The following is a 27,193-nucleotide window of genomic DNA, read 5'->3' as shown; positions in this document are numbered from 1 at the left end:
GTTGCCAAGCAGAATTTAAACCGCAGGTATGTTATGAAGTCAGAAAAGCTCGACAGATCTTCATTTTTGACACAGAAAAACTTTTGGAATAGACTCTATTTAGTTTATTTAGTGTATTATACCAAATAAAAAGAGAGAGTGACTAAATGATTATTTCAAATTCTTATATTCAAACAGTTAAGCTCTATTGTAATAAGAAACTTTGTTTTCTCTTCACTTGTGCTCCTGATCTTTATTCCATCATAATAAAAAGAAAACTGTCGACATTTTACCCTTGACAAGAACTTCATTAATAACATCATTCAGTGTTTCACATTAAAAGGGCTGATGGCTCCAGTGTTTCTGAGGCTCTGAAAGCTGCATCAAAGCGAACAGAAAAAGACAAAGCAGGACCGGAAGCTTTGCAACTTTCAAAATAAAACTAATGCAAGCGTATTATGAGCTGAACCGCATTGTTGATGCAAATCAATGGAAACCCAGAAACAAGAACATACAACATGTGTACTGTTGGATCACATATTTGAAGATCATTATAAACGAGTGGGCTGGTTGAGCAGCTATGCTAAAGTTAACTAAGCTGTTGTGATAACTTGCAAATAATGTCAGAAGCTCTAATTTATGATTATGATTCATGATACAATCTGACACTTGATCACGGTGGTAAATATGCAGAATTTATGCACATAATGAAAAAAGACGTGCACCAATCAAAGGGTTGGATGAGGTGTGATATATGGATAGTACATATCTGATTTTTAGTTTAGGCTACTTTGCGCACTTTTCACCACATTTACTTTGAAAGGCTGCACCGGAAGTCTCTCTTTCACACTCTGGCCTGCTTGACGGCTGGTGTAGATAACTTGGTGCTGCTGTAAACGCGCTCACACACTGAGGGCAAGTGATGAGAGACGAACTCGGACCCTGACGCGCGTGTGGCTCACCTGGCCGCGTTTTCATCGCTGTTTGTGTGATTATCTCCATTTTTTTAAAATCAGATTCTTATTCCTTATAAGAATAATAATATTTATTCTCCGAGCAGAACTGGAATTGAATTGGAGCTGGACGCCTGAGGTACAATTCAGTCTCCGCTTCCATACAGTCTGAATTGTGTTTTGGGGAAATTGCGCATCGGTTGTTCAGGATTTGAGTCATGGCAGAAGAGTGAGGCGCCTTTGCCAAAATGCCTATTAACTGGAATATAACTTTTTCACGGCGGTCCTATGGAATATAGTCCGATTTTACACACTCTACATGTTGTGCCATCATCCCACGTGAAAAACAAACTCTTTGTGTTCTGCATAATGCTGTCCCTCTGGGTGTATATGATCTATTGCTGTGTCGGCTACTGCTCCACGGTGCCAAACCTGACGTACGGCTCGGTGAGCGGACACGAGAATGACGCAGAAGTTGACAATCAGGAGTCCTCTCTCGGGGCGTCCAGGGACTTACTGAATAACGAAAACGATTTGGACAGCAGAGGAGACGAGTGGGATGAAATTAGAGGCGAGGCGAAGGCGTTGGATGATAATGCCATGTCAGGTTTCCTCAATGAGTCGGAGAGTAAAAAGTTGCCCCAGGCGATCATCATCGGGGTGAAGAAAGGAGGGACGCGGGCGCTGCTGGAGTTTCTGCGCCTGCATCCAGACATCAGAGCGGTGGGAGCGGAGCCGCACTTCTTCGACCGCAACTACGACAAGGGGCTGGAGTGGTACAGGTATCTCACTCATCCGTGCTTTCAAGGCAGTGACCCAGAGAGAGGCAGTCAGCTGGGCTCCATTTTAACATTTCCACAGCGTCCTGTCAGTATTTACGCACCCACAGTGGCTTTCTTATGGCCTTTCATGTTGTTATGGAGTCCAGATTTGCTTACACCTCATCAGTTCATGCAGTTTTTTTTTAATCTCTGTACATTATGATTTAACCATATAAGGACCACAAGACAGGAGAAGGCTGGAATATGTATAATAGGCTGAATAAACAGCAGATATAAATGACTATGCAACAAACCGTTTGATCAGCATTTAAATAAAGACTTTGCTCCATTAAAAGTGTATCCTCATGTAACCTGCAACTTATATTACACCGTAGCTACCATATTACATTATCTTGACAAGTCATTTAGTCCTGGAACAATTCTGCAACAGTGAAACGACGCAATAACGAGCCTTGAGATCAACTGATATCAGGGCAGATATCAAGTCTGCAAGGTGATGAGATAAGAAGGAGGGAGAAAGTGAAAGAACAAAAGAAAGCAGTGCAGCTCAAGAGTAACACGATCCTGTGGGTAGATTTAATAATATTTAAGGATGAAAAGAATCCTCACTGAATAGTAGATTAAGAAGTAAAAGTAGCAGATTGCAGTGAAGCTTGATTTGTGTTGTTACTTTACAGTCAAGTTCATTTCACAGTTCTCTCAGTTTAGATAAGGACAGTAAACTGAAATAATCATTGTCTTTATAAAACCAAACCTAAAGAAGTCGAATCTATCTTTTTAGGCCCGAGGTCACTCCAACAACAAAACACGAGTAAAGTGCAATATATTATAGCCTATATATCTATTTCTGGAAAAGAGAATTCACAGTCACATCGCAGGTATGTTGCCATTGATAGAAATTAAACTAGAAGTCAGGCAGTAAAACGCTGCAGATGTGGTGTTAATTCAGGCGATAGCATTATGTAGAATATACAAAGTAGAATATATAAAGTGACACAGAAAGCAGGAGCCGGACATTTCAACATACAGACGCTGCACCTTACAGTTTTAACAGCAGCAGGTGTAGTCAAACCTCTCCTGTCAGTTTGCTGCAGGCCATAGAACTCAGACAGGACACCTCCCACGGTTCTATAAAGACGAAAACTTTCTGTTTGCACTGATGTTTTGGGCAAATCTTCTCGGTCTCGCTCATTTCCAAAGTACCATCGATTTTCTGCTTGTTTGCGTGACCCTCACTTCAGAGTTGGTGGAGTTTCTCTTCATGTGTCCTTGGATCCAGACCTGCTGTGGCTTTTTGACAAGAACGGGGGCACCGGGTAGAAAACGATAAATCAGAGCTTGCATTTAGATTAGATCCAAATTCTGGTTGCAAGTCATGAAAACAGCCCTCGGTTTATGGTTGGGAGTCAGCAAGTTACATCACGCTGTCATCCCTCAGCAGCCGGGAGCGAGACTCAAGATTATGGGTTTAAGGGTATTGATTCTGTGGCATTAATTTGTCTTTATCTCTAACCCATGACGTCTCAATATGCAAATTTACCTTTGACTTAGCTGTACAATTACACAACTTCCAACTTTGTGTAAATAAATGACAAGTTCACTTTATTCGTGGAAATGATTGATCTTTTGTGTACCCCAAACGTTCCCGGAAATGTTTTTCCAGAATGAACGCTTTACATCAGAGCGACCACATTGTTAATAAGAGATACTAAGAGATACTGCTGCTTCGAGTGTCCATTTGAGTGAGCCGAGGGATTAACTGGCAATGTCAAAGGATGTAGACACTGTTTCAAGGCTGGCTCTATAGAGCTACAATAGGGGAAGCGAAGCATTGTTCAAAGGACTTCTCGCTTAAGCTCCTTTAAGAATTTCCGGACAGGTTTAGGACATTTTTGGATGATCAGTCTGTGAAGAGTGGCCTTTTGTCCATCTCTACAGACTGAGCAACAAGGACAAATTGAAATCCCCCTATGTTTGAAGTTTTTTTCTTTTTTACTTATTGCACTTCCTGCTGTTTTTGCAATCCACAAGTGATGCACCAGTAGGAAATGCGTGTGAACACTGAGCACGTTCTAAAAAGAAACATCAGCAGAAAATGAGATGTTGTGTAAGTCACCGTCAAAGTTATGTATAATTGAGACATGCCAGCGACTTCACGGTGGCAACTGCATTCTGAACACGCAGCTACTGTTTGTGAGAGACGGTTTCATCTTGAGACACGCATAATGAGGGCTTCTTCTCCCAGAGAGGTGATCTGGCTAATTAAAACAACTTGGCTTGAGTTGTCTCAGTGAGAGCACTGTGTCGCAGACTGACACTGCAGAGCGCCACGACACCGAGGCAGCCCTCATTGATCTTTGAGTGGAGCCCAGAAAACCCCTCGCCTGGCGCGGTGGTGGAGCGTTGCTGGACGAATTAGTTTCCCACTCGACGCCGCCTGCTTGTCAACTTAATAAATGAGCATTTTTGTATGATGTCTGAGCTGCTTGCCACAGCTTTTTAAATCCTGTGAAAACTTTTCATCATGCAGTCCTCTGTCTTGTCTCAAAGATAAGCTAAGAGCATGAAGCCACGACAAAGCCGTGCGATGATTTGTTTTCCCATATGCTTCACTTCATTGCCCCCGACCAATGGCGTGCAGTAGCTCGGGGAGAGGAGCAGTCCACTGGGTGGGCTTATCATCTCCTGCGGAGGCATTGAGTCGTGCCCACGCCATTTATCTGCTGTGACTGCTGTGTCCATCCTGCTGGAGCCCCACATAGAGGAGAGGCCCCCGCACAGCAGGACACCAACGACAATACAGCACTTTTTCACCCATAGGCCGAGGAAGAGGAGCAGGCAGAGAACTGTGCACTATTACACACACACAGCACAGAAGGCAACCCTTTAGCCCCTCCTTTCTTCTGTAATATCCTCATCCCAGGTTCCCAGCTCCCTCACATATGCCTTACCTTGACAGGTTAACTGCTCGTCTACTGAATGCACGCTTCTGTGTTCTCTACAGTAGAGGTGAATTAATTGCTGAAATCGTGTTTTTCCTCTTGAGGCCGTATATATAGAACAATGAGCAGCCTTCTTACTAACTCACCAGGGGTGTCAGAGAAGACGGGCCTAATCCTCCTCAGAGCCCCAGGGAAGCTTACTGCAGGCCAGTGGCAGATAGAGGGCAGTAAATTTAAAGTGAGTCTTTAGAAAGCGCAACAGTATTATAGAGCTCAATGAAAGGGGATGCTGGAGAACCCCTGAGGTCTGCATTAACCCTGACAATAAAAGAGCAGACAATTAGTGTGAAACATGTTTTCTCTGCCTTCACTTTGTATGCAAATGTGCTCAGAAGGGTGAAAGTGCCCTTTGACGAAACCCAGCAGGAGTTCATCAGAAAGAGCATTCATTGGAATCTACCCAAGAAAAGACTCCAACACTACACTTAAGCCTTTTAGGCTGAAAGTTGACTTTCAGAGATCTCTGTGCGGAAAGTTGTGTTTCCCAAGAGTAGGTTCATTTCAGTCCACTGGTGGCTTTTTACTTACTCGACACTTTTAGCTCTTTGCAAGGACACAGGGGGATTGGTGTAAGTGAGAGAGCTCTCGATATAGGTATCCCCCGGCTTAAACTAATGTGTCAGCACACTGACAGGAAAAGAAGGAAACGCTGCATTGATAATGAGATGCTTCAAAGAAACTTTCGCACATGGTAGCTGTTGTTCAAACATTCCTAAAATATTTCCACAAACCATAAAACCTCACAGAACTTTGTGCGCTGCAAAAAGCAAACCACACTCGATCGGATTTTTCCCTTCGATTGACAGAAATGATGCTAGCATTCGTAGAGGAAGTCCTGTAGATTGTCAGTACTGGTAATGTGCTCCTCCCCTCCCTCTCCTGGAGATTGCAGATTGAATTTGCTGCAACAACCCCCTGGGCTTTTACTTGAGGCAATTTGTCAAACCGCAGCACTTATTACAGCACTTGAAACAAAACAAGTTCACTCCATTATATCCCCTTGAGTTGTTGACTTCCTCATCTCTTTCTTTTGTAGTATCTTCAGAGAGAATGCATTGTTTCCGGCTTCTATCTTCTTCTCTTCTGCAGAAACTCCCCGTGCAAGAGTAACTTTAGAAAGCACCAATCTGCCTCAGCCATCTTTGCTTTTGCTTCTCTGAAGTCTTGTTTGCTTTTCCTGATCCTCTCCAACCAGCATGCATCTGTGGGGAATTATCTAATTGTGCCATCCAATACATACATTGGAAACACACATTCCATGCAAAGAATGGGTTTTCTTATCCCATTAAAGTGAAATTCTACCGTCGATTGTGGATGTTTTGACAAAGTAAAAGATATTCATATTTATTGAAGAGAAAATATTTCAAACACACCCAATATTATAGCATGTGTTGTTCTGGTATAACACCCAGTATTCATTGAAATGCATCATCCTGACAAACCCAGCTGTAGTTGGCTATACAGCCAACATATTATTAGAAGTATTTCAGCGTATAGTTTGTTTCGCTGTCCATGTAACCATGTTTGCTCACATAACCAGTTTGGACACATAACCGGCGCTCATCATCAGTTTCTCTTAGCTGTAGTTGTTTCTTTCACTTTTTCTCAGTCTCTGTTCTTTTGTTCAGTCAGAAAATCCTTCACCACTTAATTCTAAGAAACTGTAGCTGCTGAAGCCCATTTGATTAGAGTTGTTGGCCTTGCTTGTTGCCTCAGCAGCTGGTGTATGTCTTTTCAGCTTTTCTCTTTAGTCTCTTAGTCACACCTTTTCAGAATTTCTTATGTATTTTATGGCATTCTTACTGGATCAACCATTTTCGGGGGTTTTGGTTAATAGTTGTTGAAAGAGTACTGACTCAACATTGCATTCCTATGACGTTGTTAGACCCATGCTGATAATTCAACATTTTTTTGAATTATCTAAATTAAAGTAGCAGATTTTATCTTTGTTATTCTTACTCATTGTCAAAACCTAGTTCCTACGTTACCCACAATTCAGCACGCCCTCCAACGGTTAGGCCAGAGATTCAAGTGTGTCACAGACGACTCGTAAGCTAGTTTCTTTCCAACTCTACACTCACAGATTTTTGTTTTTCATTTTGAAACTTGTAGCAATTTATTTGATTCTGCACCTCTCCCTCTGGAGTGACAAGAGATTTTATGTTGCAGCATAATGCGGCAGTAGGTACCCCAAGACCTATAGAGAGACTTTGATGTGGAAAATTGGTGGAGTTCCCCTTTAAGTTAGATGCTGTTCATTGCTTGCTCGTGTTTCTATTGCTGGTACAGGATCTCGCTGTATGTTCCTCGTCAGTGTAACATATTCAAGCTCGTATAAATAACCTACATTTGAATCACACCTGTTGATCAGTCTCTCTGTCATCAGAGCCAGAAAAAATAACCTGTTCACATGAAAGACCTTGTGCTAACCGTAAATCCATTGATTTTATAATACATTACCAGTTCTGATGACTAAGTGCAACAGCGTCCAGTGTGATCTGTTTAACCTTGCTGGTTGACGTTTTCCCAGCACCACCACCCTGATAAAAAGTGCTTGCTGGTTCTATAAACAACCGACCGTCACAATTGTAATGTGTTAATGCAAGGCTGACAGTTGTGTGAGGGAAGCCAGAATGGCTCACGCGCTGTTCCTCCTCCTCCTCTTCCTCCTCCTCCACCTCCTCCTCCCTTCAAACTGGGCTTGTCTCCATCAGACAGCCAGGTGGCCTTGAGTTCTGCATACTGAAAGTAATAATGGATGCATTCTGTGCACTATCACTGTTGAGATACCGAATGCTACAGTGTAAAGCACGATGACTTTCACATGCATGGTAACATGGGCTGCACCAAAGAGAGTCTTCACTAAAGATGATTTCTGTGTGGAATTTGGCTCACAGTACATCAGTCTGATTATTATAAGTGGCTGCATACCACCACCTCTCATCCTATCTTTGAGAAGGGGGACTATTCCCACGGTGGCTCAACCCCTCTGTGAGCTGCAGCGTAAGATTGGAACCCATCATGACATTAGATAATGCTGAGGTTGTTTTTTTCTCGAGCAGTCCCTTGTCAGAGTGGTCTGAAAAGCTGAAATATAGATGCCAATTAGAGTCAGTCAAGCAGGGTACTGCAGGATAAAAAAAAAAATGCATGTCTTGTCAGAGTTTTCTGCACTGTACTTGTTCCTTACTTTGGTGAACTCATTACTGAGGGCATCATCCAGCAGCCGGGCACAAAGCCGCATGCAGCGACGTTGTAAATTCCTACCTTTGAACCTGCTTCCTGATAGCAGTGAATGTAAACAAGGTACCAGCTTTCAAACGCTGTCTCGCCAGCAGCCAGTTTAATGGACACACCTGACTGCCCAGCAGACAAAACACAGGGAAATTATGCAACACATCGCTCCTGGATTAATATCTGTCTGTAGGTTGCAGTAGGGGTGGGTTATCTGCCACTACTGCAGAGAAATGCAGCCACAGCATTTAAAGTGGCCGGTGACTTAAAACTTAGGCCTCTAGGTCAGGCAGGGGTTGACTCATGCGGTCCCCATCCTCCAACAGTGCACCTGATTCCATCTAATCCTCTCTTTACTACCTCCACCACTTCCTCTCTTGCTTTATCTCAGTCTTCCTCTCTGCCCCCCTCGGTTATCTTCTCATCCCTGCTGTTCTCCTGCACTTTTAACAGGACAGGTTAGAGGGCAGAGGATGTTTCTGTGTTTGCCCAAGCATCAATGCAGATTTATTTAAAGTACACCGATTACAGGTAGGAGTTGTGTCTTAATCTTACTTTAAGATTTGGAAAACACATTTACAGTCCACTTGGATGTTACAGTTTTAGAGTAAAGCAGTGTTTTTTAGCTGTAGGAAGTCAAATAGAAACATGCAAAATTCATGAGAGGGCAAAAGTCAACATGCTGAAGCTCACTTTTAGAGAGAGGACGATTTTTTGTTGTTGTCTTGAAGCTGAATGATGATGCCTTTGCATGGCTGATTGATAGATGAGGACGCACTGAAACCTATTGGTTCCAGGCAACATTGTTTATTAAGCAGAACAAATTGTGAAAGCTTGCTACATCTGCCCCCACCCCCAAGGCAACTCTCTCACTCCTTGCTCAGCCGGAGATGTTGTCCCCTGCTCTATCTCTGCTAAGATGAATAATGCATGTGCCTCTCACAGATTGTTTTGCTCTGGGACTAAGTGGAAAGTTTGATTGGTAGTAAGTTTTTGTGTCCCTTGAGGCACCAAGAAAGGCCTACAGCGCTTCGCCTGTGTGTATCTAAGAGATAGAGGAGATAATTGCAGGGGGTTCTGATAGAGTTGTTTGTGTCTCACATACCTATTACCCTGATTAGGTTTGTCATTTTTCCACCACATACAATGGTGGCAAACACTCTCATGGAGGGAAAAGTGGAAAGATCTTGTGCCACCATAGAATTGAAGGAAAGCGCAGGTGACACTAGGTGATGAAACTGCATGAGAAAGAGACTCCTTGTGTGCTTGTATGGCACTAATGAGGTTTAGGTGATGCCTTTTTTTTTTTTTTCCAGAATCACTACAGCTTTTTCCCCAGCAGAATCTTGCAGACACTCTCCTGTATTTTTCCACTACATATATTTGTAAGATAAAAGCTGCTGGGTTTGGAGAGGCATGCTGAAGCTCCTTGAGTGCGTACCAACAGATGCTTGGAAATTATTGTAATCACTTTAATGACATGGCTCCTCTGCTTTCCCATTGTTCGTTTTAAATCATCCAGTCGCATCGAAACCCAAGAATATTACCAAACACTGCAACAATTGAACATTTACATCTTGACTGACTTAAACCAACATGAGGTACACCAGGGACTGATGCACATTGTGGCATATAATTATATCCATTCTCCCATACAGCAGAAAAAGAGATATCTGCACACTGCTTTTGCAGAATTTGTGCAACCAGTATGAGATACCATTCTCTGACGAGGGACTGCAGGGACCCGAATGATAGTTTGATGTGGCTGATAAATAAATCTGTTGAATGCCAGAGCAGAGTGTGTGGATCTCCTTCTCTACTACGTGGGACTAGAAAACATACAGGCCATGGAGTGATGTTGTGTTCATAGGCTTCAGTCTGTAAGAAGACATTGAGCTTCTCTCCAGTGCACATACATAAGATATGTTCATATTTTTACACTTATTGTATACATTGTTCAAAGCTAGTACAGAGTTTATAGGTTTATTTGTTAAATTGGGAATTTTGGTAGCGAAGAACAGTTGATTCAAGGTTTGTAATTCTATAATCTGTGGTGTTGATCCATTTTGTTGCATTGCACATTTATCTTGTTACATTGTGAGCGGGCACGTACGACATTTTCATATAAAATTCAGTTTGATGCAACATTCCCATAAAACCACACCCATAAAATGTTGCATAGAGTTGAGTGAAAAGTGCTTTGTCTCACAAAATGCAACCATACAGGAGTTAATGTTATTGTTTCCCATTGCTCGTACTTCCTTATGGATCATCTATTTACCAATGACTCTCATCGTCCTGGCCACGTATCTCTCTCCCTCTCTCTCCAGAGACAAGCCAGCCAACAAGGCAGTCAACCAGCCCCTAATACTTTAGTGTGTTTGGCTTAGTCTTAATCCCCCTTGGCTCACTTTAGCCATTATCCAGTCAGGGCTGCAGTTAACAGGCTATATTATGATCAACCAGAGCCATCCAGGGTCAAGAATAATATGCAGTTATGGCAATAGACAGCTCCACAGCTTTGCATTTTCTCCTAAGGAATGCAGGGCTTCTCCAAATCTTCACATTTCCCAGAAATTACTGACAAATATGAAGAGAAAGGTGCAGTCATAGTCATGTGTCTTGGCATGACATTAAGAAGCATAATACTGCCTATTCACAGTTAAACCTTCCTTTGTATAATGTAATGAAGGTGCAGAATATTTCAATGTGAGGATTGTGGGTTTTGAAAGAGGATTGAGCTCTCAAGGTAGATTAAATGCAGCAGCAGGAGATAAATGTCTTCCTTCAGGGTTTGTATTTAGAACATGCCATGAACTGTGTATTGTGTTTCACACGCAATCACAGATGATTGATAGGACTCCTGCTCTACCTACCAGTTCCTGTCACTTTAGGTACACTCACTGACTCTGTTAATGTTTCTCATGATGTCTTCAATTGTCTTCTTGATGTCGATTGACTTGCCTCTGGCTGACACTGCTTTAAACCTGCCAGGGAGTTACTGTGTCAGTGCTAATCTCATCTTCCTGTATGGGGGCTTTTGTAAGTTGTTAACTTTCAAAAGCGATGGCATTAGAAAGATGACTAGAATATGTATGTAGTTGGGGTTTTTTTTGTTTTTCTTAGTGCCCACAGTAAATATAAACCAGTGTGTTTGTGTCCTTTTGCAGAGAACTGATGCCCAAGTCATCAGACATCCAAATGACCATGGAGAAGACCCCCAGCTACTTTGTCACCAAGGAGGTTCCTGCTCGAATCTACACCATGTCTAAAGACACAAAGCTGATTGTAGTGGTCCGGGATCCTGTTACCCGGGCCATCTCGGACTACACCCAGACTCGCTCCAAGAAGCCGGACATCCCGTCTTTTGAGAGCCTGACCTTTAAGAACATGTCAGCAGGTCTGATTGACACCACATGGAGTGCCGTTCAAATCGGCATGTATGCTAAGCACCTTGAGCGCTGGCTCCAGTACTTCCCCATGGAGCAGCTGCTGTTTGTTAGCGGAGAGCGGCTGATTAGCGACCCCGCAGGTGAGATGGCTCGCGTCCAGGACTTTCTTGGGCTCAGGAGGGTGGTCACGGAAAAGCATTTCCACTTTAATCCAGCTAAGGGCTTCCCCTGCCTTAAGAGACCAGAGGGGAACAGCAAGCCGCACTGCCTGGGCAAAACCAAAGGCAGGACCCATCCTAATATTGACCCAGAGGTGGTGCAGAGGCTAAGGGACTTTTATAAACCTTTTAATAGCAAGTTTTACCAGATGACTGGTTATGACTTTGGGTGGGACTGAGAAGAAAGATGTGATAAGAGACTCATGCTGGTCCCTTGTCTGTGTTTTTTTAATAGTTTTATCACTCTGGAGATATTGTTATACAGTGTATGTACAGTATTTGGTGGATGTGTAAAAATTTCAGAAGTCTATTTTATGATAATTTATTGTTGTGATATTAACTCACTGAGCTGCCTAACCAGGTTTAATTATGATCCACTTTATGTTCCCATTTTAATTCTCATTAAGTACATCAACAATTTTCTACAAGCACAATGTTTTTACGGGTATTATGAGCAGGGTCAGTATCTTTTTTTTTTTTTTTTTTATTCACAAGGACATTTTTTTGGCCTTATGTGGATAACCACTTCTTATTTTTACGTTTCCAAATGCCGCTTTTGTTTCACCTTAAGCTGAATAAGATCCAACTTTACAAACAACTGGTAATATCCCCTTAACATTTGCCTGACCCTCAGAGGTCTGTGGACCCACTTAGTCAGGTCGATACAAGCCTCAGCTGATCCAGTGCCACTTGCCAGGTGGATCAATACAGTAATAGCTCCTCATCATGTCAATTAGACCTGAGTGATGGCACTGCCTCGATCTCTCGAGCTCCGTAATAAAACATGGATCCATTTATGGTAGTAAGCTTATGGCTGACCCTTGAGCCAACTTCAAGTTAATATAATAATAGAAATTTCCACTGCAATATTTGGACTTAACCACTATTCATACAGTTCCTACAGAGGAATGTGGATCAGGATCTAATAGAGGGTTCTCCCATGATACTTTCGGGATGTTTTTATCCAGTTTCCAAAAAGCTTTCATAATACCTAATCATTTATTGCTCTTTCCAAAAAGAAAATGATTCATATGGCCAAATCACATTCATTGATCTGTACTGAAATGGCTCCCATGGATCACCCTGTACAGCTTTCTTACCACAGGTGATACTATATATGTTAATGATACCCTCACCCACGATACATCATCTGATGAAAAGAGTCTTTGTAGTTTATTTTCAGTGATAGCTTAAGCCAATTAAAACAAACCTTCTTTGGGGCAAATTTCCTCATTTAAGTTTCATGTATGGTTGAGTTTTATTCAACTTTTATAAACATTCATTTGTCAGCTTTTTAACAGACGTCATTCCATAATGATGTACTGCAAACCCCCGCTGTTGTAGAGGCACTATTTTGCTGTATGCATTGCTTTACAAACAAGGAAATGAAGCAGGTTTGACTGAGAAGTTGATTAAAAGGTGCAGTCATGTCATTTTTATGAAGTAAGAAATAAATATGTTTTACCAAAATCAGAAACGGTCTCTTATCTTTAGCTTTAATACATACTATATTATATTAAGAATACACTGACTTGCTTAAAATGCTCAACTTGCAATCTATGCTATGATGCACTACCCCCACCCTACCTGTATAGATTTCTGGATCCCCACAGGCATCGGTGTACTGCTGTCTAACTCGCCATCTTGCACGTTTTTGTGCTAACACGCTAATTAGCTCAATGCTGTTAACGTCTTTAAGCTGCCTCAGCCCCCCTGCTGCCACCAATGAGAGGGTTTTGTTGCCATGGCCCCCCACAAACACATAACAAAGTGTCAGGTTTCTCATCTAGAGAGAAGTGATATATGAAAAACACCGGCATTCCTTCATGTCCCTGGGTGACACTCCACCATATGAAGTGAGGTCAGGTTTCAAGCTACTGTTTAAATGCATTTGTGTGCAAGTAAACATGAGGCACTTTTTCCTGTATGTGTGTCTGAGCCATGACCTGAAGCAGAAGTAATCTTTGTAGAGCTGATTATGCTGCTGATAATGCAATATTCAGTCACGCAATTACAGTCCGTTGCACACATTTGTTTCCGTTCTTCTGTCAATATGTTCTGTCATATTTTAGGGAGGCACCACAGGTTGTCTATGCACTTGCCCTAAGCAACCTGTCTCATCCATCATGCGGCACAGCTAGCCGTAGAGCAAAGGTTATGGTTCAAAACAGATATGAATCACCCCACTCTATTAACAAACAACCTTTATTTAACTCTCCAGCAAAACGCCCTCATTTACCTGGGGCCGCCAGAGGCGATGAAGCCAGGCTCCCTGGTGGCAGGATAGCAGTCTGATCACTCAGGAAGCAGCTCCTTTTGCAATTACAGGGGTAGAGGAGGGGTGCCGTAATTGCTAGTCTCCCAACTGGGGAATTGTTGTTAGCACACAACCCTCCAGGCTGTTGTACGGGAGGCTGCTGTTGTTTGAAGGTTGGGAAGACAAGGAAAATAGACACCTGGCAGCCCCGAGCATCAAGCGACTCCACACATCCACTTGGCAGCTACCAGGGGAATAGAATCAGAGCTGCTGACTAAAAGTGATACAAGAAAACATCATACAACAGCAGATTGTTTGGTTCAGAGAACAAATGTAGAGAAATTTAGAGTGCTGTTAGCAGGACGAACTAACGTATAATGATGTCAAAAAATTCGTATTCTGTGAAAGTGTCAGTCAGGCAAGAAGTGAGTCAACCTGTTTGGTCTGTGCCTGCAGAAATGACAGCAAGTCATTCACCCACTTTATATTTGACTCGATTGTGAGCTGACTAACTCACATCAAGTAACAATTTAATCAGGTTTGCCAAAATCATCCTTTGAGGTTAATAGTTTAGTCTATATGTGATTAGCGATAGATACAACAACTGAGAGAGAGAGAGAGAGAGGAGGGGATGATGTGAGCAGAGGTACCAACTCTAAACCAAAAATAGGGTAGGGTCAGGTACCATCGTCAAAAGGAGAAATCAGGGAGTCTTATTAAAAAAAATAGACACTGTTGAGACGATCTGAAATCTTAAATCTGTGAGGTCGACGCCAGAGAATATGATACCAGTCATTTTATTAATACACCTTGTGGGGATTAAATTAGCCTCTGTTACTTATTTTCCACATTTGACCATTGACCTTCTCACTCCTACATGAATTGCTCTTATACAATACTGGACATTACGTGACAGCCAAAACATGGGTTTGTGTTGTGAGAAAATCATCTTTTATCTGCACAACGTATTCTTTGAGAAGATCGCCAGAGTTGAAAAAGATTAATAGAACAGTAAATGTTCGGCATTGTTGATTTGACCGGATGTACACTTGTGATGCAGCTTTAAATACCAGAGGTGTTCGTCGCTTACAAGCGCCGTAAAAGCCTGATTGCAAGGACAGAACTAACATCTCTGAAATCCACAGCGCGCTCATATCAGGAAGACAAGACCAGGGAGATAATCGTCGTTAGGTAAACTTTGTTTCAGCAGTTAATAAGACAATTGCCTTCTTCTCTGGCCCTTAATCTTTTCTTCTGCATTGTCCAAACCCTAATCCTAATCCGATAGGAAGGGCAAGCATTAATCTGAGACAGTAGACTTGGAGTTGACATATATGTGCTGACATAGCTAATCCAAATCTAATCCCTCTTCTAAAATGGCGTCTTAGCGTTGTGTGGAGCCAACTTCAACTTCAAATACAACATTGGTGAGAATTTATGCTGGAAGACGAGGCAGATGTTTCTCCAAATTACTAATTTGTGTTTAACAACCACACCTTGGGCTTGTCAGGTCACATCTAAGTGCCGAATTCACTGCTGACAGACTCTGACGAGCTGCTACTGTACATCTACTCCTCATTGGCGGGATTTAGTGCTGTTAATGCTCCACTGCCTCTGAAAACAACCTGTCATAACACATAGCGGAACTCAACATTTCTCAACACGTTGTCCCTAAAATAATCTCAGACATCTGTTCAAATGCAACAGAACTATTCACGTCCAAATGTTGTTTAGTGCAATTTAACAAAATGCTTCAGTTTCTCCTTCATTGCTTCTCGGCTCAGAATACAAAAAAGGTATGTAAATATAATATAAAACAGAATTTTATAACGTGTCGTATGAGCTTAAACAATTCTCTCTACATGCGATTTGAACGAGCTGAGAAGGAGGAGCAGTTCCCCTTTGATAATTCCATCAAGGTTGCACACTCTAACAGTGTAGGTTACAATGTGCCCGCTCCATCAACACGGCTTTGTGAACATATCGTTCACGACAACATAAAAGCTAAAACAACATTTGCTTCATGTAGATTTTCACTTTCACATTAACTGCTGCCATAGTTCAGCATTTGTCAAAACTCGGTCGTCTAACGTGCTTCGCTTTTACGGCTGTGAACTGAATCAGGTCTCTCCAACATGTTTTCATGCTGCTCATGTTCACACTGTTTTTGATCTGTGGCCTATTTTAAGCTCGTCATGGGCTGGAACAGAAAGAGTCAGCAGAACCCCTTTTTTAATCACATTTTATTTTGATTTAGTAATTGCTTTGATTCCAATTAGCCCTCAAGCGTCATCATGGCTTTACTTCTGTTGTAATGTCACTCAAAAATGTTCTCATATTGTCCGTAGAGGAGTTTTGTTTATTCTGGATTCTGTTGCAGCTCATGTGTCCAGAAGACCAAACCTTTTGTTCTTCACCTTTAAACCATTAACCTTATGCGAAACAGCTGATTTCGTCAGTGCTCTCGAAGGGTGGAGGCTTCAGGCTTTTTGACCAATTGTTACTTCACATGTGGCACTCAACATGGCTGCTAATTTGAGCTTTTAAGTTGCTTTGATTTCTTTTTTTCCCTTTCATCATTTTGCCAATCATTCTGATTAGGAAAATATTGTCTTGCATTCTTAATTTTGATTAGATTTTGTTATGTGAAAGTGGAAAGCTCACTCAGTCCATGTTGTTCAGAGGACAAACAGATGCTCTGATGTGATGAAGACTGGAAGTTGCATCACTAACCAGTGCAATCCATGTATTGTAACCAGAGAGTCCCTGGAGGACAGGGATGAAGGCAGAAGTGCCCTCTAACCAGCACAGACAGTCCTGTCGTTAATGTTCATTCTGTGGTCTCCCAGCACTATTTGTTGCAGTCGCCCGCCTGCCTGGTACCACTTTGGGCTCTCCATTAGGCCAGACCAGTTCTCTCCAAATCCCAGTGATATGCCACTGTAATGACTTTATCACTCTACCTCAGCGTGGCCGCTCATCTCTGATCACAAGACCATTATGACCTTGAAATTGTGGCACAAAACTCAGTATTAGTGCAGTAGAAGCACATTCAAAAAGATCTGATTCAACACGTTGTTCTAAAACATTCTCACGTTCTTTAATTTCATCATTCACATGGCACCAGCAAGAGAAAATCAACATTATGTGCTCAGCTTCTACCCCCTTTTGCCCCCACCCAGCTCAGACATCTCAGTGCTTCTCTCGTCTTATCCTGCTTTCTCTGTAATGAGGTGTGTTTAGCCCCCTACTCTCTGTGGTCCAATGTCACCTTCATAATCCAAGATTTGGACTTTGAGGGTTGAGGGATATGCGGGACCCTCAGTGGGATTACTGACTGGACTGTCTGTCGCATGGTCTGCCGTCTGTCTGCAGGTGGATCCTTGCCCTTTAGCTGGAGCTAATCTGGAGGGGAAGGCATAGTGCTGTCTGAGCTGGCCTCAGGACCAGACACTTCTATTTATCTCTACATATGTGTGTCATAGATAAGGATATTTTTAAAATTGTGCTTCTGACTACAGGAGAGCTTCTTCTGGAGGTGGCAGAGAGAAGCCCACATGGCATTATATTTAATAAATTTATGTTGCGGAACATATTTCATTGTGATAATAGACAAGGATAAAAAGGGCGGCTAGACGGATTTTATGACTTAAGGACTTGTTGGCTTCTAACAGAGATCTTACAATAAAAATTAACTAGGGACAATAATATGTGTGCCTTGAGCATCGGAGAAACACTTCACGCAGAGATCATTTCGTGGCTTTCAGGGATTTAATCTGATTTTGCAATTAATTGGTTCGTTAAACTTCTGCTCCTGGGATTAAACGAAAATTAAAGCAATGCCAGAATGGAGCAGGAAATTTCCCAAGACAGCCCCGGCACCAGACTCTGTTTATCTCTCATCCGTACAAACTCATCACTTATTTCTTCTGCTGGATCTTTGTATCCCTGGTGCTTATTTTCAATAGGCCTCAAATGTGGATGTCAATTAAAAAAAATATTTTATATATATTTCTATACATCCCTAGATATCACAATAGAACAAAACTGATCAATGAACAATTGTTTGCTGTATTTTCTGCTGTTAACTGCTTATGGCTGCATTCAGGACAACAATATTACTCCTAGTAGGATGCACCATGTAGCATTGCAGTGATACTCCTGTTTATCTCACAATCGTTGGCACAAAGGAGAAGCTTTTTGCTGCCCTGACTTGGAAAAATCTTGCTTCAAAGCTCTATAAAAAATGCAGTGTTTTGATAAGCCTTCACGCTGAAGTTTGGTCTTTGTAGCGCTCATTCAATTATTTAATTCAATCAATTTTTTGTGGGTATTAAGACAGAAAATGTTTTCCTGTTTCCATCTTAAAGTGGATGATATGATGAACAGAAAACCAAAAGTGTTTTTTTCACAGTACAAATTCAAAGGAAGTCACGAGGCGTTCATGCACCTCACGGGAGTGTGTGTGTGCAAAGCGAAAAAAGAGAAACCGATCAGACATTTGAAGGATTACTAAGGTAAATTACTGTTAATAATATCATCCTTCACCACAGGCTCAGTAGTGAGGACAGACTGCCTGCACTCTTATGTCATAACATTATTAGTCTCACCTGAATTATTAGCTTCAGTGGTGTTTGCTTTTGTCTGCCTCTTGCACTTTCCATTTTCATGATTTAATAATTGAATAAATGCAATCATTGGCTGACCTCCTGGATCATACTTGATTTTTCTTCCAGTACCTGTAGCAGCACCGGCGCTCTAGTATTTATGGTCTGAATGTGGCCCAACAAATTGGAGAACCAATACACTCCTCATGGGGCATTAAATGCTAAAACAAGTCGAGGGAAATTTATAGCATCTCCTGAAATGATATACATGCAAGCCCTCTGCAGAAGCACTTTTCTTTGCCTTGTTGCGCTCCTCACACTTCAAACCACCAAATTGTAGTAATGATTCATAATAGCAACTCTCAAATTGGTTCCCAATGGATTCCACTCTTACTATCAAATTTCATTTCCTATTGCACATACAGCTTGCGAAGCACTCCTGATCTGAATGAGTGCTGTCCTTGATCTCCCTCCCCCGCTGTCCTCAGTTGGAAAGCAACAAACATCAAGGTCCTGATTCGTCAGGGGCTCTATTGAGTAGAATTCCTTGTGTTGCCATGGTATCAGGGGAGTGCTGTCACTCATTGTCACCGAGATGACAAGATCTCACTTTTCTCCCTGTACTATATTTGCTCTATCGAGACAAGTTGTTGCTCCAACTCGAAAACCGGCAGAAAAGCGACACAAGCCAGATGATGGGAAACGCAGATGCTGACAGTTTGTCCGCATGCTACCAAACAGACTAATCATTAATTTAGTCAAACAGTGGATCGGCTAAAGAATGTAACCGCAGTTTTTCCTCACACAAGGATCCACCAAACAACCAGGAATCTTCCCCGACATCCTCCCACTCTTCCTCCTCTTTCCCCTCCATGCCCAAGTGCTGCACAGCATTACACCACATCTGAAAGCCTCGGCAATTATCCTGTAATTCATTCAAAACCTTACTCTCCGCTGGTTTTTCCTTTGATGACTTCCATTAAGTCAAATTGTGAGACAACAGACTGAACCCCAAGGCCCAGTTTTTCCATTCTGTGGGTGTAGACCAGCTGGTCGAAGTTATGCGGAGGAGCCGTTATAGAAGCTCCTCTGATCTTCTCTCTTTCCGTCCTTGCAGCACAATGAAGCTGCTCCAGCTTCACAACACAGCCACTGATGAATAACATGTAGTAACTCTGTATGCCATCAAACCTGGATGCTGCTGGAGGTTTTTCATTGTGTCATTAACTGCTCTAGTATCTACAGAACTCCGCAGATTTATCACTCACCGGTTTACCCTCGATAAAGTCTTTGGAGTAACGAGGTGCACAATCAGGATGCTCCCATTCTCTCTGCCTACGCTTCAGCCAATGCCTGACTGCGACAGGAGGCTTGTTGGTGTATGGAATTAATTTCAGGCCTCTCCACATGAGAGATCTTTATCTAGGCCATCCATTCAATCTATAGGGCAGAAACTGTCTATGTTTCCTTGTTTTCCTCCACCTGTCACCTTCTATTTAACTTTTCATTGAGTGAGTGTTACATTTACGTCAGCAGCGGTGCTGAGGGTGCTGAGTGCTGCTGTGCTAGTCTAAGAAGGTGAGGTTCCAGACCCTTCAAGGTTTGTCTCAATCAAATACCTACACTTAAAAATGTCCTCTCACCTGTCAGAGGCTGTAAAAGTCATACACAGCTCAAAAAAGTAACCCATCAAGAAGAGCAATTGAGGGTTACTGTTGGCATTTGCACCCAGTTTGTCACTGTTATGAGTCACATACCACATAGTGGGATAAGATGAATATCAGGCTGTGTTCTGATTGACTTTCATCCCTCTGGAACATGTAAAGGTCCACTCACAAGAAGAATGATGGCATTTCTGATTATCCTGAAAATAACATAATAAAATGTCAGGCATCCTTCAGACTTCAGTTATGTTCTGACCATGCAGTAAGCATAGAAATAAAGAAATGAAAATCAGAAAACAGGCTTTAGTTCTAGAGAATATCATCCTGCAACTTGCACCAAATGCTGCAGCCTTGTCTGAGGTTCAATTCTGAAAAACCTTGGATTGTGTTTTCTTCATTTTTTCTCAGAATTCATCTCATCCTCACTTTCTACAATGTCTGAGCATGAAAAGTACGGTTACCGTTGGGGAAAGATTAAGGTTATGGCACATATACGTAAACATTAACTGCAGCTCTTTGACGGTATGTTTGAAAGTCAGACTTGCTATTTGGCCATCAAAAAAACTATAGCAAAGCACGGCGAAGATAGGAGAAGAGAAGGAAATAGTTCAAAAACTACTCAACAAAAGCCTCCTCAGCACAAGGCCAAGGATCTTTCCTAACCTCATATACTGAGATGTTTTATAGAGTGGGTCTGCAGACGACCACCCGCTCGATCCTGCTCGCTGCCCAGCTCCGGCCCTTCAGACTTGGCTGCTGCTGCAACCTTCAACAGAGAGGAAAGGGTGGGAGGGGTACACTTGTGGGTGGGTGGGTGGGTGGTTCAGCTTTGTAAGTCTTGTCCTCATTACTTACTTACACACACACACACACACACACACACACACACTTTCTCAGTGGCTGTCATCCCACATTTACAGTACGGGGACACCATCCCTGCTACATCCAGTTATTAATCTCACACACTTAAACAGTTTGCGTTCCTCTCTGGTCGCTTGGTAAATCATCTCCACCAACCAGTGACCCATGACTCAGAGGACTGTGAGTTGCTCTATATTAGGAGAGACAAGGCACACTAATGCAATTATTTCTGCAGTAATACATTTACTATTACCACAGTAATGACTGTATTATATTCAGAGAATGGGCTGCGTGTGGACACTTTTCCTGAGTCATTACTCATAAGTATTATGACTTTGTGTCATGATAAAAAAGGTATCGTTGATATACGCTTTCATCAGGTTTTGTAAGAACTCCTGAGAGAATATTTCCTTTGCTGTTTAAATATATTGCTTCTGCTCCTCACCGTGAATCACTTTCTGTTTGGGAGCAGGACTCCAGTGAGGGTGTGCCTCGTCACAAACAGGTCTGTGATGTTACGTAATGAGGAGGATGCGCTGAAGGCAGTTAAGGTGGACTTGCTATGGCATAAATGTACCTACTACACATTGCATTGTGGAAAGTACACTCAAGTTATGTATTATAGCACCATTTTGTGGTACTTGTACTTTGAGTGTGTCCATTTTCCTGCTACTTTATGCTTCTACTCCATCACAGTTCAGAGGCAAACATCATAGTTTTGAACAGTTACTTGATAACTTTAGTTACTTGTTACTTTGCAAATTCAGATCGATAATATAAATATGTTAAATTGAAGACAGGCTCTGTAATCTACTTTTCATAAACGTGTCTTCTCACTTTTGTTCGTATGAGAGCGTGAACTAAAAGATACAAATAGAGGAGGATCCTTAAGAGCTGCTGCTCTGCTTGAGCCGTGGTGTCATTCACTCTTGGTTATGTATCAACATTTATGTGCACTGTTTGTGAACTTGCTTCTTCCGTCGAAGGTCAGAGAGAGTCCATCGAGCTAACAGCACAACAAATGGAAGCAGAAAAGCCTGCAACATTTCCCCAAGTCCTCCAGTATTGTAATTCTGCACTCGATGCATCAGCTGTTTTCTACCATCAACAAAAAGCTGCATTAGCTAATTGAGCAACGCTTAATTATTCCTTTTTGTCAGCGAACATGTGTTTTGTTATTTTAGCTGCTTTTAAGTAGTTTAATGTGCACGGTATAAGTGTATCAGCAAAGAGCAAATGTTACACTGTAAAATGTAAATGATTTGTATAACCTCTTAAGACCCGAGCTCTTGTTTGATATGCATTTTTTATTTCTCCTTGCTATTTGGGCTTATTGGACCCTGATAAGTATAAAACCTAAGCATCATCTTTTTACATGGTGTAGTTTTAGAGAAACATTATGTCCACATATGTGGACAATCGGTCTTAATTTCCAGAAAACACAATAAAGTCATTTCCACCCTGAACATAGCAGGTTTTTTTCCTGACTGCTTTTGCATGTATTTATAACACATACAAAACATATTTTGAACATGTTTTGAAAATCACGGTGCAAAAAACAATATGAAATATCAACAATTTTGCCCACATACATGTCCATACGGCCCCAGCTAAGCAGAATTAACTACTATGGTAATATAACCCAAAACGTGATATCCACGCATGTGTACGCCAGGTCTTTAGAGGTTAAGACTTGTTTGTTTAAGTCTTTGTGTTAGATGAAAGGCTTGATGAGCAGCCATTCGTGAGATTAATTTTGATTTTCACAGTGCTACAAATGACGATTGCCACGGTGCTAGAAGAGTAAAATCATTGCAGCCTTCAGAAAGTCTTCGCTGTGACTACTGATGCCAAGGGCGGCCACATTGTTTACCTTTTCATAGCTGTTTATTTGTCACAGACCACCCATTATTCGCTTCAGCTGGAGTGAGTTCCAGCAAGGCACAATTCCAGGAGCTGTGCATTGCTTGACAAAGTAGTTCTTTGAAATAGATGAACACACACACACACACATACACACACACACACACACATATATTAATGCAGACAGATAAAAATAGGTAGATTTGCATATTCTCATATTTGTGAAAGTGAATTAAATTAGATTATGTTATAATTATTTTGTACTAAAATAGACTTATGCTATAATTATACATTATAATGGTTTGTGAACTAACGTGGGCCGGTCTGAGGGATGAAACTGTTGGGCTGAACATGAGTCACACTCTGACTGACCAGAACCAGTTGTATGAAAACGAATGATCGACAATGATCGACGCCACTTTCACGTCAGAATCAGGAATGTTTAGTAGATGGATGTGAAAACAACCTTCTTGTGTCAAACTCGGCGTATTCATCACTCTGGAAACTGGAGGTCAAACATCCAAGTTTTTATCATTAAGGAGTGTTTAAAAAAAAAAAGTTTCCACTTCCATACAGACGTGACCGAGCAGGCATGTATTGACATTTTTTTATTTTCTCTTGGCCCTGTAAGCATATTTACTTCTACAGGCAAATAAAACGAAAGGTAATGATCTATTATTCAACCTGGAACATCCTGTGTTTACTGTAGCCTGGATTCAACAGTTGTGTATTTTATGCTGTGCTGTAAATTCTCAGTGAAACCGTATCCCATTAGTATGATAGTCACTAATCAGCTTTTTTCTTATTTTGCAAATTCTTTCCCTATTTTTTTTTTTGTTCTCTTTGATTTTGCCTTCAGGGTGAAATTTTTCCTTCCTTGTTCTCCAACCAGAGGAAAACAGGCCGCGTTCCCTGCAGCGCTGGGGTGCAGTTAGCCGACGTCTCTTGCATTCGGTCCGTCAGGACTGTGTGACTGTGCTGAAGCAGAGTTAGGGCTGACGATCACCGCATGTGTGTGTGCGTGCATGAGTGTGTTAACAGGAGGGGATGAATCCACATGAATGAAAGGACCAAATTCCACATTAATCAGAAACAAATCATGGCAAACCGCAGGATCAAAGAGCTGTCAGCTTTAAAGATGGCTTCATGCCCTACGAACTTTGAAAAATCGCTTTTAGCTCATCAAGAACTCAACTTCCACCCGGAGACAGCATGACTATAGCTCACAAGGTTCAGAGGCGCTTGGCTCCTTTCAAAGGGCTTTCTCTCTTTCTCCCTCTGTCTTCTCTTTCCCTCTGCTCTCTCTCTCTCTCTTCCAACAAGTAATGAACAGACTGAAATAAAGCTCAATATCTGACCTACATTGTCTGAAGCAATTAATCTTTGGAAAAGCTTCTTAAGACAGGAAGCAAGTGCACACCACCAATTTCTTAATTTAAATTGAAGGAAGTCTAATAGCTGACATGGCTGCACCCCGTCCTCATCTTCACTGGTGCAACACCTAAAACAAATCCACGACAAAGTTCAGCAACAGCCTGCGGTTCACATCATTATGTCACATATTTAATGGGGTGTAAATTAAGGATTTATAACATATTATCATGGCAAGTTCTTTGATCCCCTGGGAATATTGTTGAGAGGTGGAAAGAGCACTTTAAGGAACTCGAGCGGCACGTCCTCTGCAGAGGACGGCGAAGTGTGAAGACTCAGGAAAAACCTCCGAGATCTCTGAGGTACGCGAGACAATCCTCAGCGGCGAGGCGCAGATGAGACTCGCCCTGAGAGAAGTTCAGTGTCACGTGGAGGTCGGGGACAGTACCTGTGGAGTTACGTGTCGGGGGGGGGAGGTGGTTCCCATTTTCAGAAAGGGGGACCAGAAAGTGAGCTCCAGTTATCAGGGTATGACACAGCTCAGCGTCCCTGGAAAAAGTTGCTGGAGAGGAGGCTTCGGCCAAATGTCGAGCCACAGATTCAGGAGGAGCGATGTGGATTCCATTCTTGCTCTTTACTCTTGTAGGGTTGTGTTTTGTGCATTTGGAGAAGCTGATGACTGTGTGCAGTCCTGTTGGGGGGTTACTGCAGTTTTCATTCTAGTTTTCTGGATTTTGAGGTAGTCATGGTTAAACATTGGACATTGTACTAGTGATACTTTGGATGCAGACATAGTTTTTTTTTCAAAATTAGCAGGGTGACGTTACAGCAGGGGTGTCCAAACTTTGTTCACTGAGGGCCACATACAGAAAAACATACAATGGGCTAGAAGTGAGCTACTAACTTTAATCCTCTAGAGGTGATGTACATCGCCTCACCTCTAGTGGATTAAAGTTGGTAAAATCAATCAAATGTAGGTAAATTCTGCTTGATAACTGAATATGATTCAAGAAAAAAAAACAGCCTTTCCATTAGTGGGCTTTCATTTATTAGCTGAGGTACAAGCTGGTCTTTGCCTTGTGGGATCTTGTTCAGGTGATCAGTGAGATCCACTAAAAATGCCAACCAGAGAGGGTCACTGAGCTCATGAAGAGGTCCTTCTCTCTTCAAAACTGGTCCATTTCTGATCTCAGGGAATAAAACCGCTGCAGCACAGAGCCACGACTAAACCAGCTAGCCCCCCCATAACACCAACACCAACACCAGCATCAGCATCAGAGAGGGAAGCTTGAAATAGCCTGTGTTAGAGCCCTGGTGTTCGAATTAGCAGCCTTACCTCCACTTTATTGCCCCTTGGCGGACACCGTAGATTCCTTTGCGCTCACCTGTCCCAGCTGGAGCTCCATCCGTCGTACCTCCACACAGCTCCTCCCATTTAACTCCGATCACGCCAACTGCACCAGGCACAGCTTCAAAAACATCCTCACCAGACTGCTAACACCAAGCAGCCAGTTATCAGCTGTGCTCTCATCACACCGCGTCTGAAACTTTCTACTCTCACTTGCTCTCTTATTAATTCCGCCATTTTGGGTCACCTGTAGCACATTTCTTCTTCTATTACTCATTTTATAGAGAAACTACCTCGTTCAAGAGTTACTCCACCTAGCGGTGAGACTAAGAAGTACAATATACTCCAGCGCATTATAATGTATTATAATACATTTTTAGAATTTCCTGGGCCATAGTTTGGACACCCCTGCATTACAGCACATACATCGTCAACTATCACTATAACAGTCAATAAAGACCTACCCTTCTTTACACTATTACTGTCATTTTACTATTAAATCGATCAGCAGTCACCTGTTCAATTAACAGTTCAATCACCTGGTTAGAATTACATCCACTCCTCCTTAAATGAAAAACCCAGACACGATAATAATAATAATAATCATGCCAATATTCATTTTAAAGTCTGAACAGCTGGACTCATTCTCACTCTCCAAGTTTCCACATCACACTTGTGATTGGCTTCCAAATTAGTTGTGAAGTCACAAGATCCTGCTTGTACACACACGTCTTGAACTCCCCCTTCAGTAGATGGATGTGAAAACAACCTTCTTGTGTCAAACTCGGCGTATTCATCACTCTGGAAACTGGAGGTCAAACATCCAAGTTTTTATCATTAAGCAAAAAATTTGTGAGTGGAGGTGGGACTTTAAGGTTAAGGCGAGTTACTTTGTGAAGCTTTGAGGATATAATTCAAAATCAAACATCCCACTGGAGCAATTTACACTTCAGCTGATGAAACTTTCCCAAAATCAGTGGGTTAAATTCAGAAATGATTGGCAAAGATTTACCCTCCAGGTGCTCTGAGAGGAAAGAACCTTGGTGAGAACTTTTCTGGGGCACTATGTCACTCAGACATTCAGTGTTGAAACACACTTCATGTTGCTCACAACAAGCATCCTGTTTTTTAGCAGGCGGCACCCAGATCACACAGGCTTTGGTGAGCCACTGCCATCAGGGTCGGTCAGCTCCGCTCACCACTAAACCTTAGCAGCGGTTAAATAGGACCTGTGAACCCTCGCAGGCTTAGCGCGAGGCTTCTGTGGTCCGGACATCTGGTTGGGCAGCCGCCACACACACTAGGCATGAAAATGAGCCAACTGGCTTGGTGTATTTGTATTTGAATGTAAGGTTATGGTGCAGCTAAGACATACAAACATACATTTTTAATTGGAAGGTTATGACAAGAAGTTATTAGAGGTGTTATGAGTCCATGTTGAGCTCATATTGATAGTAGTCATGATAAAGACGAGGGGTTAACCAGTCTGTGTGCAAAGGAATGTTCACCTTTGCACCTTTGAATGTTGAGTTTTATGGCCAAATCAGATTTATAATGCTTGTTGTGCCTGTGGGAAATAGGGGGCAGAGGTAGGAGCGTGTGACATACTGTCCTGTCCTTGCATAGCCCTCCAATCACGCATTGGGAATCAATGGACCTTTC

At 42.1% G+C, this 27,193-nt stretch overlaps 1 protein-coding gene across 1 annotated transcript; it reads left to right on the top strand.

The window, feature by feature from the left end:
- The first annotated feature begins 988 nt into the window (after positions 1-988).
- hs3st3b1a (heparan sulfate (glucosamine) 3-O-sulfotransferase 3B1a) lies at positions 989-12,098 on the top strand. The gene is made up of 2 exons (XM_070847592.1): positions 989-1,714; positions 11,121-12,098. The coding sequence occupies exons 1-2, from the start codon at positions 1,221-1,223 to the stop codon at positions 11,737-11,739; spliced, it is 1,113 nt and encodes a 370-aa protein (XP_070703693.1). The 5' UTR covers positions 989-1,220; the 3' UTR covers positions 11,740-12,098.
- Positions 12,099-27,193: the final 15,095 nt, after the last annotated feature.

Source organism: Pempheris klunzingeri, chromosome 17 (genome assembly GCF_042242105.1).
Source record: "Pempheris klunzingeri isolate RE-2024b chromosome 17, fPemKlu1.hap1, whole genome shotgun sequence".
Taxonomy (NCBI): Eukaryota; Metazoa; Chordata; class Actinopteri; order Acropomatiformes; family Pempheridae; genus Pempheris; species Pempheris klunzingeri.
Note: the sequence above shows the minus strand (reverse complement) of the source record. Positions and strands in the feature narration are given on the sequence as shown.

Excerpts from the sequence above, each read along its gene's own strand:
- hs3st3b1a (XM_070847592.1), top strand. The coding sequence starts at position 1,221 with ATGGAATATAGTCCGATTTTACACACTCTACATGTTGTGCCATCATCC. Across the intron at positions 1,715-11,120 it reads AAGGGGCTGGAGTGGTACAG|AGAACTGATGCCCAAGTCAT; the intron begins GTATCTCACTCA and ends GTCCTTTTGCAG.